The sequence below is a fragment of the Sinocyclocheilus grahami genome, unplaced genomic scaffold (genome assembly GCF_001515645.1).
Source record: "Sinocyclocheilus grahami isolate Dianchi unplaced genomic scaffold, SAMN03320097.WGS_v1.1 scaffold609.1, whole genome shotgun sequence".
Taxonomy (NCBI): domain Eukaryota; kingdom Metazoa; phylum Chordata; class Actinopteri; order Cypriniformes; family Cyprinidae; genus Sinocyclocheilus; species Sinocyclocheilus grahami.
Window position 1 is genome coordinate 151,374 of NW_015505788.1, and position 13,571 is coordinate 164,944.

General features: G+C 35.5%; 1 protein-coding gene across 2 annotated transcripts in view; it reads right to left on the bottom strand.

Annotated features, from left to right (window-relative positions):
- LOC107557582 (ras-specific guanine nucleotide-releasing factor RalGPS1-like) overlaps positions 1-13,571 on the bottom strand; it is a 149,793-nt gene that overhangs the window by 113,724 nt on the left and 22,498 nt on the right. Inside the window, exons 1-3 of one of the 2 annotated variants that reach the window (XM_016241058.1) lie at positions 11,799-11,933; positions 8,935-9,039; positions 8,035-8,085 (exon numbers count right to left, since the gene is read on the bottom strand). In XM_016241058.1, the coding sequence (XP_016096544.1) occupies positions 8,035-8,085; positions 8,935-9,039; positions 11,799-11,855 (213 nt within the window). In that variant the 5' untranslated portion in view covers positions 11,856-11,933. Of the gene's footprint in view, positions 1-8,034; positions 8,086-8,934; positions 9,040-11,798; positions 11,934-13,571 lie in introns of those variants that run through there. The other variant, XM_016241057.1, reaches the window with a different exon arrangement.

The window sequence follows — 13,571 nt, forward strand, 5'->3', positions numbered from 1 at the left end:
AACATGAAAATGTTATGAAAATATATAAAAAAATAAATAAATGAAATAAATGAGAAAAAAAAAATTTTCAATAAAAGGAAAATAATTAATAAATAAAAAAATTTATAGAAAATAAGTAAATGAAAAAAAATAAAAATAAATAAGAACATGAGAAGCATTAGCTAAAGCGTAGATTTGGATTAATAACTCAAACTCATGTGGAATCACAGGTCTGCTTTTCATGGCTATTTTTCCAATGACTTTTTTAACGTGGCTCATCCAATCAGATTTTATATTATGGTATACAAACAAAAGATGCTCCACACAAGATGTGTTGACAAGACTTTAGTCTGCGCTGATTGAAAGAAATAAACATTTGAAGCCGAACATATGCTGTCTAATGAGAGACACATGCGTAATATGAAATATGTACAATTAAAACAGAACCTCTCATATTGAGGTTTTGCTGAAAATTTGATTTTTTATTAAATCTTCATGCAATTTCCTAAAACCCTAAATAAAAGTTTTCAAAGCCGCTTGGGGGGATTTGGCCAGTTAAAAGACATTCAATTTCCCTGATGAAAAGGAAAAAACTAACACAAAAGGGTTTGATGACGTGGAGGAGCCCTAGTGGGCATAAGAGCTCACGGTGAACACTTGGAAAGCACCCAACCAATTAAAAAGAAAACATGTGAGAGATCAAAGGTCGCGTTTTTGACTTTCATTCCCAGAATGCCCAGCACTAAAGTAGATGCGCGGCACTGTAGGTATTCTGAAAGGCCACAATACAGTCTCTCCTGTCCCGACACCTGCTCCTCACATCACCGCGGCTGTGGACTTGTGGTTTTTAACATTTCAGTGGCATTTATGGCTCACAAGACGAGGCACAAGCAAGCAGCAATAATCCAGTTCTACAATGAAATCATTTCTGAGATCGATCAAACAAGGTCAAACACAGTCATTTAAACATGTCACTTTTTGTCCTACAGTTTACTCACTTAATCAGTTTGATCAAACACAAGAATGTAATTCAAATATAAAATTTGCTATAGGCTATCATTCAAGAAAAGAAAAAATACTTTTTATAATACACGCACACACACACACATTAATTACTGTGATGAATATTTGGGGATATTAAATGTTTATCACTGTAATAACTTTTTTGCATTACTTTTTTTTTTTTCATTGCCATAATACAAATTACAATCATTCTGTCTGGAAAAAAATATTAATCAGCACAAATTGAATTCAGTACAACAAATACAATTCTGAATTGGGGGAAATGTGTTAAAAAGGTCATGAAAAAACATGCCAATGCAATAAATAAAAAATAAATAAAATAAAATAAAGAATGAATCTTGAAATGGTCTTAAAATAGGCTTAATTTATTTGTTCAAAATATGTTTTCTTTTTTATCTTTTGATTTTTAATGTGAGATTTCCCCACCAAAAACAGTAAAATGTTTGTCTTTTTTATTACTTATATACTTAAGTTATATTACTTATTTACTTGTAGTGTGATTTTATTTTTGTAATAAAATGCAAATCCCCCACATTTTATAATAAAAGCATAAATTTGCACGTATGAGTAAAAGATGGAGTATGCAACTGATAATAGTTCAGAAATTGAAAAAAACTTTTGTTTAAGGCTGTTACCATCACTACTGATGGCAAGTCATGATTTTCTGCAATTACAAACTATATTATTTTTCATCACTAATGGTTCTTTTACTAAGGTCATTTCATTCATTATCTCACGTGGTGACGATCAGAGGTTGCGAGACGGTCAGACCTTACATCAACTGCCTTTATAGCATGAGATTTATCAGAGAAAGTTCATTTCGAGTCAGGACACGAACACCTACAGATTACTCGCTTCAGCCAAGGCTTCATACGAGTAAAAGAGAAGGCGAAGATGGCAAAAGCAGACACAGCTGGAGGTGGTTACCTCTTTTCCTTTGCATCAGCGGGAAGTCTGCTTTCAGGAGGGCCAGAGGTCACGCAGCTCTGAGGGACGGCGTAAAAGTGTCAGGAAAGGAATTATGGGCAATTTCAAGTCACGAACCCGACGCCTTTTACATCTGAATTCAGAACAATCATCAAAACTATCACGATAACATTGAGTAACATAATGAAAATTAATAATGTGATACTATCTAACCCACCACAGCAGACTCTAGAAAAATATGGAAAAACGGGCTATGATTCACAGCGATGGGGGATAACATGCATCCAGTGCTTTCAGACATGTCAGAAAGTTCCTTCGTTTTACGTAACTCCTTCTTCCTGCCAAAACTGCTGTTTGGGTGTCTTTCCAGTGCTTTGTTAATCTAGTTTCCATTAAACAGATTAATGAACTCTAATTACAGTTAAAAGCCCACAAAAATGCAGTCATCAAGAGGAGTCCTTGTAGAATTAAGAATAGAAAAAAAGCACAATCTAGTGCAGGATTTATTATAATTTTTTTTTTAAAGATAAGATGAGAGTTTTCACACTAAAGAGAGTGTTCACGCGTATATAATACAAATGAAATAGGTTCCTGTGTTATTATAGTTAACTAAAACCATAAAAACATTTCCGTTACTTGAAATAAAATAATTAAATGAAATATATATATATTTTTTTTTTCAGCTAGTTGCCAAAGCAACATTTCTCATTTTCATTTAATTTAACTTGATGTTAGGGCTGGACAATAAATCAATATCAATATGTATCGCGATATTATTTTTTTTCAGTAACGGTGATATGGTTTTTAAACACATTTCCGATATTTCGATATACATTACCAGTTTCCCATACATTGATTTATTTGTGGCGTTTGACTTCGTTGAAAAAACATGAGCACTGCACGTTTTAAAATCAAAACTTGTCGCGGGTGTTTTATATGAATGTATCTCTAAAGGGAAAGGACTGTCTTCAGAAAAGTTTCGATGGGATTTTTATTTTATCTAATAAAGGAGTGTTCATGAGCGGAGCTGATTTGTTTACAGCCGTTACTGGAAAAACCGCTAGTTCAACCCTCTTAAAGCGCCTCCTGCTGGCAGACAATCAGTTTGCACTTTTCATACTCTTTATACTGGCGGAAGCACATTTGTTTCAATCTATAAGAATAATCAGCCTACACTACCAGTCAAAAGTTTTTGAACAGTAAGATTCTTAATGTTTTTTTTTCTTTTATAAGAATTCTCTTCTGCTCACCAAGCCTGCATTTATTTGATCCAAAGTACAGCAAAAACAATTGAAATATTTTTACTATTTAAAATAACTGCTTTCTATTTGAATATAATGTAAAATGTAATTTATTTCTGTGATCAAAGCTGTATTTTCAGCATCATTACTCCAGTCTTCAGTGTCACATGATCCAGAAATCACTCTAATATGCCGATTTGCTGATTATCAATATTTAAAAACATTTTTTTTCAGTATTCTTTGATGAATAGAAAGACCTAAAGATCAGCATTTATCTGAAATAAAAACCTTTTGTAACATTATACAATATACCATTCAAAAGCTTGGAGTCAGTATGAAATTATAGAAATGAATACTTTTATTTAGCAAGGATGATTTAAATTGATGATTTAAATTGAAGATAAAGACATTTATAATGTTACAAAAGATTTCCATTTCAGATAAATTCTGTTCTTCTGAACTTTCCATTCATCAAAGAAACCTGAAAAAATTGTACTCCGCTGTTTTCAACATCATAATAAATGATTTTTCAGCAGCAAATCAGAATATTAGAATGATTTCTGAAGGATCATGTGACTGGAGTAATGATGCTAAAATTATAGCTTTGAAATCACATGAATAAATTACATTTGAAAATATTTTCAAATAGAAAACCGTTATTTTAAATAGTAAATATATTTCAAAATGATACGGTTTTTGCTGTATTTTGGATTTTTTTAAAAATGCAGGACTGAAAGAATTTCACGTTTCTTGTTTGAATGAAGGCTAAATACAAATAAAAGGTGAACATTAATTTATTTGTGCTGGGGTTTTTTTTTCTAAAATATTATATGGTTTTATATGAGGTGTCAGAGACTTGGCAAATTCATTTTTCATAAGTTTGTATGCACAGACATCTGTTGTGGGCGTTCTTGGCAGTTTTTACGAGGCTTTTTTTTAATAGTGTTATATCGATATCGGAATTATATCGTATCGACTGAAATTAAGAAATATATCGTGATATACATTTTTGCCATATCGTCCAGCCCTACTTGATGTACTAAAATAAGTCAAATTAAAACAGAAATTCGAGTTAATTCAAAACTATATAGACGTATTAATAAAAACAACAACTTAAATTAAAAAACTTAAATTTAAAATTAAAATGGAAAACATAAAAATTAAGTTTATACACACACACACACACACACACATATGTAAATGTAATAGTATTTTTAAAATACCACTGATAGGTTCACACTTACAATTTTTCCAAATTCAGAATTTTCTTTTAAACACACACAGTGGGTATAGAAAAAATATATTTTTTTTTAATTCATAATTTTTTTTAATCTAATATTTATATTTGAGTTCATTTCAGTTTTATAACTGGCCTGATCAGCTGAAAAGTGTGCAATACTGCTTAAAAACAGCCAACAGACCAGCTAAAACCAGCAAACCATCTTAGGCTGGTTTAAGATGTTTTTGAATGAAACACTAATGGGCAAATGGTTCCCCTATAGACTTCTATTTCAGTCAACACATTTTATTGTTTTTATAAACTGAGTTACACATCATAATCCGGAACATTCTATTCACTTTAAAGCATGAACGTATTAAAAACACAGACGCTGAACTAGACTAATGAAAGCTTCCACTGACAGACAGATTAAATCTGGAGTGAGTCGGTTTACAAATTCTCTGCTAGGCATTATAATTCTCTGCTATTCAAAAGAGAAATGACGAAGTGCGTTTATGTTTAGCTATAAACACAGCGCTGAGGTAATCAGCCTCAATTCTTTAGTTTGGACTCCAGATGTAGCTGATTGACCTCAGCAAACACGTCCAATCAAATCCATACAACTATTGCTCACTCTATAAGGCTGTAGTATTTGATGAATATATACATGCAAATGTCACATATTGTCTGTACGATACTGCAAGACATTTCTCTTTCACACTTTCAAACATCCAAAAGTCTGAACATCTGAAAATTTGATTACAAACATACACAGAGAAGTAGACATTACAGCATCTTAAAGGCCCGTTCCAAAAGAGTGATAAGCAGCCGTCAGAACTTGCGCAATATATTAATACCTAAATCACACGCAGACCTTGTCTAAAATTGCATGCATTTTTGTGGACGAGGAGCACAAAACCTCAGACTTGTTTCCGTCTGAAACTTTACAGACCAAAACGAAGCCCTTGCATTTATTTGTGTAACTTGCATGTTCTTCTCATGTAACCTGTCATCATGTGTGTTCCCTCAGTGTTTAGAGCACCGCTGTATTTACAAATGCATTTTATGCAGTAAAACAATAATTAACCCTGTAAAGCCTGACATATCAAACAGAGGTCAGAAAATCTAAAAAAAAAATCAAATAAAATTAAAAAAAAAAACTTAAAAAAAGGTAATCTTGTTCAAAGCATACATGTGTCCATGCACACAACATGTTTACAGGGTCTGCATTGCAATTTTCATTTTAAAGGAACACTCCACTATTTTTGAAAATAGGCTCATTTACCAGCTCCCCTAGAGTTAAACAGTTGAGTTTTACCGTTTTCGAATCCATTCAGCCGATCTCCGGGTCTGGCGGTAGCACTTTTAGCTTAGCTTAGCATAGATCATTGAATCTGATTAGACCGTTAGCATCTCGCTCAAAAATGACCAAAGAGTTTAGTTTTTTTTTTTAAATTATTGTTTTACTGCATAAAATGCATTTGTAACTACAGCGCTGCTCTAAACACTGAGGGAGCACACAGGATGACGTGTTACATGAGAAGAACATGCACAGGTGAAGCCGATCCCCCTGACCGTTCATGTTTAGCACATCCTGTAACTCAAACATTTAAGTTACACAAATAAATGCAAGGGCTTCGTTTCGGTCTGTAAAGTTTCAGACGGAAACAAGTCTGAGGTTTTGTGTTTAACTCTACGGGAGTTGGAAAATTCTCTTCAAAAATAGTGGAGTGTTCCTTTAACTGGAGGACACACAATTCAAAGAAATAGTAGGACAATAGAGTGCACTTTAAAGGGGTCATATGATGCGATTTCAAGTTTTCCTTTCTCTTTGGAGTGTTACAAGCTGATTGTGCATAGATAAGATCCCTGAAGTTGCAAAGACTAAGTCTCAAAACCAAAGAGATATTCTTTATCAAAGTTAAGACTCGGCCACGCTCCCCTAAAACGGCTCGTTCTAACACGCCCCCACATATCTACCTCACTATGTGGAAATATTTGCATAATGCCACCCAAATATTCACGCAAAGAAAGAAGGCGTGGTTTCAGTAACCGCAGTTAGTGTTGAAGCAGCCATGTCAGGGAATCTTTAAGATTACTTACAACAGAACAGCAATGCATTTTATGGACGACCGTTTCGTGAACCTAGGAGAGGAGGTAATTCTGACTTTGCTATGACAATCTGGAGCTTCTGAATCAGCTACTGTTTTGTTACAAGTTTAAGTATTTGCTATTGACTGTTCAAATGCGGAGTTTTGCGCATCGTGTGTGTGTGTGTGTGTGTGTGTGTGTGTGTACGCGCGCAAGCGAGCGAGAGAGAGAGAGAGGGGGTCACATTATCACAGTGGAGTCAGCTGTCTTAACCGTGGCTTGCCCTAATCATATAGTAAGTACATGTAATAAGGTCATAAGGGTCAATTTCTCAAAATTGAGATTTATACATCACTTATACATTTATACATACAAAGCTGAATAAATAAGCTTTCCATTGATATATGATTTGTTAGGATTGGACAATATTTGGCCGAGAAACAACTATTTGAAAATCTGGAATCTGAGGGAGCAAAAAAAATCTAAATACTGAGAACCTTTAAAGTTGTCCAAATTAAGTTCTTAGCAGTGCATATTACTAATCAAAAATTAAGTTTTGATATATGGTAGGAAATTTACTACATATCTTCATGGAACATGTTCTTTACTTAATATCCTAATGATTTTTGGCATAAAAGAAAAATCGACAATTCTGACCCATACAATGATTTTTTGGCTATTGCTACAAATATACCCCAGCGACTTAAGACATTATTACACTGTAACAAGGACACCTTAAAATAAAGTGTAACCTTAGAATTTTTTAGACACCACTAACCAGTCTAAAAACATTGCATGTACAGCAGTGCATCATTTAGGTGCTTCATAACCCGTCTGAAGTTAGCTTTAGTGAAAGGGGAGCTGGTAAATGAAATGAAAAGGGACCTGAATGAAAGCAGGTCACAGGTGGTCTCATCCATCAAGCACCGTAAGCCAGCGGCATGTTTTCCAACAGTTTTACATCATGCTCTGAGGAAAAATTGGACCTCCCTCTCGCCGGCAAAGATAATCAACTGATACCGAAATGTTATTCTCTTCCCCAAACAGCTTATAAACATCCCTAATGAAAAACTGCCAGACTGTTCGAATATTCTGCCAAGGTGTTTAATTCACAAAGTCTGCGCTTCCACTGCGGCACAACTGACAGTCTAAACACGCGCTCGGGTGTGTATTTCACCGGCCGCTGCTCCTCAATCAAAACAATGGCTGTTAGGAATTAGCACCGGGATCAAGATAGTAGCATGAATAATGAAAGAAGTAGATTTACTCATCCATTATATTATTACATGTGTCCATGCATATAAAATGTTTACACTGTCTGCATTACAATTTCCATGTTACATGGATAATAGTCGGATTATAAAGTATGAAGAAGTTATAAATAGTAGGATAATACAGTGTATTTTAGAGTTTCTGGAAATGTGACCAATCATCATCCAGGACTGCAACCAAAACTAAAATAAATAAATAAATAAAACTACAAATGGCTGTAACGCAACAGTGTAGTGACATGAAGTGTTTGCAAGGCTCAAAATAATGTGACCTGTGTCTTACCTCTGGCTGTATGGCCTTAAACACAGGGGCGTCCATCAGGGTAATTTGGCTCTGAGAAACAAAGACAAAAATAAAATCATGTTGCATTTGCCCACTCAAGCTGGTTACAACGACGTAATACAGTCAGGTCGAGACCACGAGCATGCAGATGAGCTTCCCTGAGACGGTTTCTGACAGTTTGTGCAGAAATTCTTTGTTTATGCAAACCGATTGTTGCAGCAGCTGTCCGGGTGGCTGGTCTCAGACGATCTTGGAGGTGAAGATGCTGGAGGTGGAGGTCCTGGGCTGGTGTGGTTACACGTTACTACGGTTGTGAGGCCGGTTGGATGTACTGCCAAATTCTCTGAAACGCCTTTGGAGACGGCTTATGGTAGAGAAATGAACATTCAATTCACGGGCAACAGCTCTGGTGGACATTCCTGCAGTCAGCATGCCAATTGCATGCTCCCTCAAAACTTGCAACATCTGTGGCATTGTGCCTAAAACCCTTATAAAACCAGCCAACAGACCAGACTGACCAGGCCGGGAGATCAGCTAAGACTGGTTAAAACATGTTCCCTTAGCAACATCAAACTCCATAGAACACCACAATGCGTAATGATTATATAGTGTTTTCCTTTCATTGTGTCCACAGGGATGTGGTGCGAGGAGCCGCTCACTATCCAGAGATTATGAGGCTCCATGTCAGTCAGGATGCTGCTTACACAAGCACTAGACAGCAAGGCTGCTCACTCGGTTTGGACCGGAGCTGTTGTTTCCAAACGGAAAAGTCCCGAATGACCAGGACTGCTTCTAATAAGACTGCATCATTACAGGACAAGACAAACGATGTAGAACCAAAGGCCGTCTCAGTTTTCCACCAGAGAATGCATCAATTTCAACACTGACAGTTTTACTCACTGCGAACTCCTCTGGCGTCACTTTCAGCACATCAAACACGACAGCATCGTAGCTCTTCGCATAGTCAGCACTCGGGCCGTCCACAGACACAGAGCTGTCACTTCCCTAAATATGAGAAAGGAACGATATGAGGATACCAACATGTCAAGCAGGAATTATTATTATGATGCTCATAAATGCAAGAACAATTAGAGAGAAGAGAGGAAGGGATGCAAGAAATGACTATTCATAAAGTAATTAAAGTTTATGACTTTGTGTTGTTTGAGGTTTAATTTGTGATAATGATTGTATATTATCCCTCAGTTATTCTTGTGTGGCCTTCATGTATTGACCATCAGCCACAGCTGAACCAATCATTAAAAAAATCAGCACAGTTCTTTCCATGGAAAAGCGAAGTTGTCGGGTCAGCGTGAGGTTTTCATGGCAGACGTGGTATATGTTTCTCACGGGACGACTGCCAGCGCTGGAAAAACCATGAAAATGTTCCTGGAAATGATCTTTGATCTGATGATAACAGTATCTGCATGAGGACATGTCTGAGAGCGAACAGGCAAATGTCTTATGATATTTTGCATTGGATGTGTAAATGTCCAAAAATTTAATAAAAAATGAGTTGAGTCTTACAAAAAAAAGTACCATGGTATAACCATAAAAATGCACAACGGAAAACCGAGGTTTGGACACTATCATGGATTTTATTGGACTTTAAAGTTACAGAATCTTTTAAGTCAATCAACGAATGACTAAAAACATGTTGTTTTTTATTAAAAAGTGATGAGCCTTGCAAAAAAAGTACCATGGTATTACCATAAAAATGCACAATGGAAAACCCTATAATAATTACAATATCACGGATTTTATCAGACTTTGAAGTTAAAGAACCTTTCAAGCACATTTTAAGTCAATAATTCAGCATTATGGTACAATACCGTTCAAAAATGTGGGGTAAATAAGATTTTTTAAAATTAATGTAATCTTTTATTCTGCAAAAATGCATTAAATTGATCAAAAGTGACAGTAAAGACATTTATGTTTCATTTATTGTTTTAATTGAACTTTCTATTCATCAAAGAAGTCATAATTTCCACAAAAATACGATAACGGATAATAATCAGAAATGTTTCTTGAGCATCAAATCAGCATATTAGAATGATTTCTGAAGATCATGTGACACTGAAGACTGGAGTAATGATGCTGAAAATACAGCTTTGCATCACAGGAATAAATTTCATTTTAAAATATATTCAAATAGAAAACAGTTATTTGAAATTGTAATAATATTTCACAATATTACGATTTTTACTGTATTTTTGATCAAATAAATGCAGCCTTTACTTCTTTCAAAAACATTACACAATCTTACCAAACCCAAACTTTTGAACAGTAGTGCACGTATGTAAAAAACAGCATTATCCTCTGATACCATGGTACCACCACAGTACTTTTGTAAGTGGAGGAACGTATCAGTTTGTAGATAATAGAGGCCGGCAGGTCGTGGGCTGGTGGTACGGCTGTGAGTCGGGTAATGAGAGGTGAACAGAGGTGAGGAAAGGGCTGGCAGTGGCAGAGCTAGAGGCACTGCTCATTCCCATCCACCCGTCATTCAGGATCAAACACTCATTATTAGAGCAATGCAATGCTCCTCTGCAAACCCATCAACTGTCCATCAGAGAACAGCCACTCAGCAGAGGACGTAAGTGACAACAGCAAGTGCACAGACGCAAAAACACAACCCCCAGAAACACAACAGACTGTGTTTTACCCCCGTGTGTGTGTGTGTGTGTGTGTGTGTGTGTGTGTGTGTGTTGAGATCATGCTTACGTTTTGGCAAGTCTGAAATGTGTCGATTTTCCTAAGATTTCAGAGATGTTCCATTTTTTTTATGGCAGGTTACATTATATTATACAATTATATAAAATATATACATTTTGGCAAAAACAATCATTATTTTTATGTTATGGCTAACAAGCAATATGATGGTAGATATTACTATAGATACACACACATACATATATAGTAAATTACATTATTAGGGTTTTCAATAGAATCACTTTTTTTTTTTATAACATTTAATCACCCTAACTACAACCCCGATTCCAGAAAAGTTGGAACGTTTTGTAAAATGCTAGTGACCCTGCAGCACAAAAGCAGTGTTAAGTCGCTGGGGTATATTTGTAGCAATAGCCAAAAAATACATTGTATGGGTCAAAATTATTGATTTTTCTTTTATGCCAAAAATCATTAGGATATTAAGTGAAGATCATGTTCCATGAAGATATTTAGTACATTTTTTACTGTAAATATATCCAAACTCAATTTTTGATTAGTAATATGCATTGCTAAGAACTTCATTTGGACAACTTTAAAGGTGATTTTCTCAATATTTAGATTTTTTGCACCCTCAGATTCCAGATTTTCAAATAGTTGCATCTCGGCCAAATATTGTCCTATCCTAACAAACCATACATCAATGGAAAGCTAATTTATTCATGATGTATACATTTATTTTTTTAATAAAGAAAATGTCTATATAGCTTTTATTAATTTTGATTGCAGTTTTAGTTTTAGATATTTTAGCATAAAGTTCAACTAAATGAAAATGAGAAATGGTGCTTTGGCAACTAGTTTGTTATTTCAAGTAACAAAAATTATTTTTATGCTTTTAGTTAACTATAATAACCCTGCACATGAGTCACTAAAGAAGTATACTGTTATAATCACAGTTCCTACACTTAAAATAAATACTGCTGAAATAAGTACATTTTATTTCCAATGATGACCCCTTGACCAAAGGCAATGAGTAGATCATTATTTGTCAGTTTCAAATATTCTATTATGATTTTTTAGAAAGGAGGAGCAGTTACCTCAGAGGAGGCGGGGCTAATGCTGGTGCCATCCGATAGGCCATTTCTACGGTACATGCTGGTGAACCAGCCAATGGGGTGCAGATGCCTGGGCAACAGTGGCCCTCAGCCAGACCCCACATATGACAAATCATCCATACCTGAAGACAGAGAGTGACATCAAAATATTAAGATACATCCTGTATAAAATATCATTAGCTTATAGGGAGACTGAATCAGTGTCAACTGCAGTGCATCATGGGAGTTGGTGTTACAGAAGTGGGTTCAATCCTTTGACAGGTGGTCTACGCATGTGTATGTTCGTAGAAAAAACTGATGCTAAATGTCTAAGGAACTCCACAGGGACTCGGTTTGCTCTTTCCCAGATGGCCAGAGGAAGTCCCAGCATGCCTGACTGACCGATGAAGCGCCGTGCCGGGAAAGAGCGCAACAAATAGGAAAGAATGTGAGTTTTACAGTGGAAATCCTCTCAGATCACTCACACAGTGATCAAAACACTTAACGGGTTTTGGGAAAGTTCTCCACGCTCAGCTGGATACCTGTAACAGCTAATACATTAGCAATATGACCCAGCTTTTGTTCTGAGAATCGGGAAATTGTAAAAGAAAGCTTTTTAATCTCAGCTCCAACTGTGAGAGTTTTATCAAGTCGATCTCATATAACTCTATTTGAACTATAGAGATGTTGCTATGTTCTGACTTCTTGCATATAAACATTTCACAACACGACGTGCATCTACAAACAGCTATGAGTGTGAAGGATCACCAGCAGCGTCAACTGCATCCTTTCTGAAATAAACAAGTTTGATGCTCTGTGTAGACTTACTTAAGCTCTTAAACAGGCCAACCAGAGAATTTATAGCAACTGAACTGAAGAAAACAGCTAATAGAAATCATCATGCTTATGTGCTTATTAACATATGGCCACCCACATTTACATATCAGCATCTTATGAACATGATTCATCACTCAAAGAATTCTACAGAAAATCTAGTTCACCGTGTTTGTTATGCTATTAAATTGCAAGAATCTTTGACTAATATTATACAAATTAACCCATACAAAAAGTCCAGATTATGGCCTCTTTAATGAACTGCATTAAAGACTAAAGTCTAATTTGACCTGTTACTAAAGTCAAAGAGCTCAGAGGAGCTGTGCGTTTCCTATAATATCAGCCACTGTAATCCCCCATGAGTCAGTGATAATACTATCTCACACATCAGTATTACAGAGGATCACCAGCGCAGCAGACGAGCTGTCTTTCACAGTCGGACTGACATCACCCGTTTGAGACGCCATCTGGACTGAGAGTGGGTGTGAAAGCTATTAAGTGTTTCCAAGGAGACGCACATTAGTTGATCTCCCGCTTTCACTTAGTCCACTCCAATAAAGTGGGAGCCTCGATTTTTTTGTTTTGAACAATACAGGCTTGAAGAACGAACTTACATAACGGGGTGTATATTATAGTATAGAATATTGGGGTGTATAGTATAGTATAGTATAGTATAATGGGGTGTATAGTATAGTATAATATAGAATAATGGGGTGTATAGTATAGTATAGTATAATGGGGTGTATAGTATAGTATAGTGTGATATAGTATAGTATAGTATAGTATAGTATGGTATAGTCTAGTATAGTATAGTAAAGCATAATGGGGTGTATAGTATAGTATAATGGGTTGTATATTATAGTACAGTGTGATATAGTATAGTATAGTATGATATAGTATAGTATAGTGTGGTATAGTCTAGTATAGTATAGTAAAGCATGA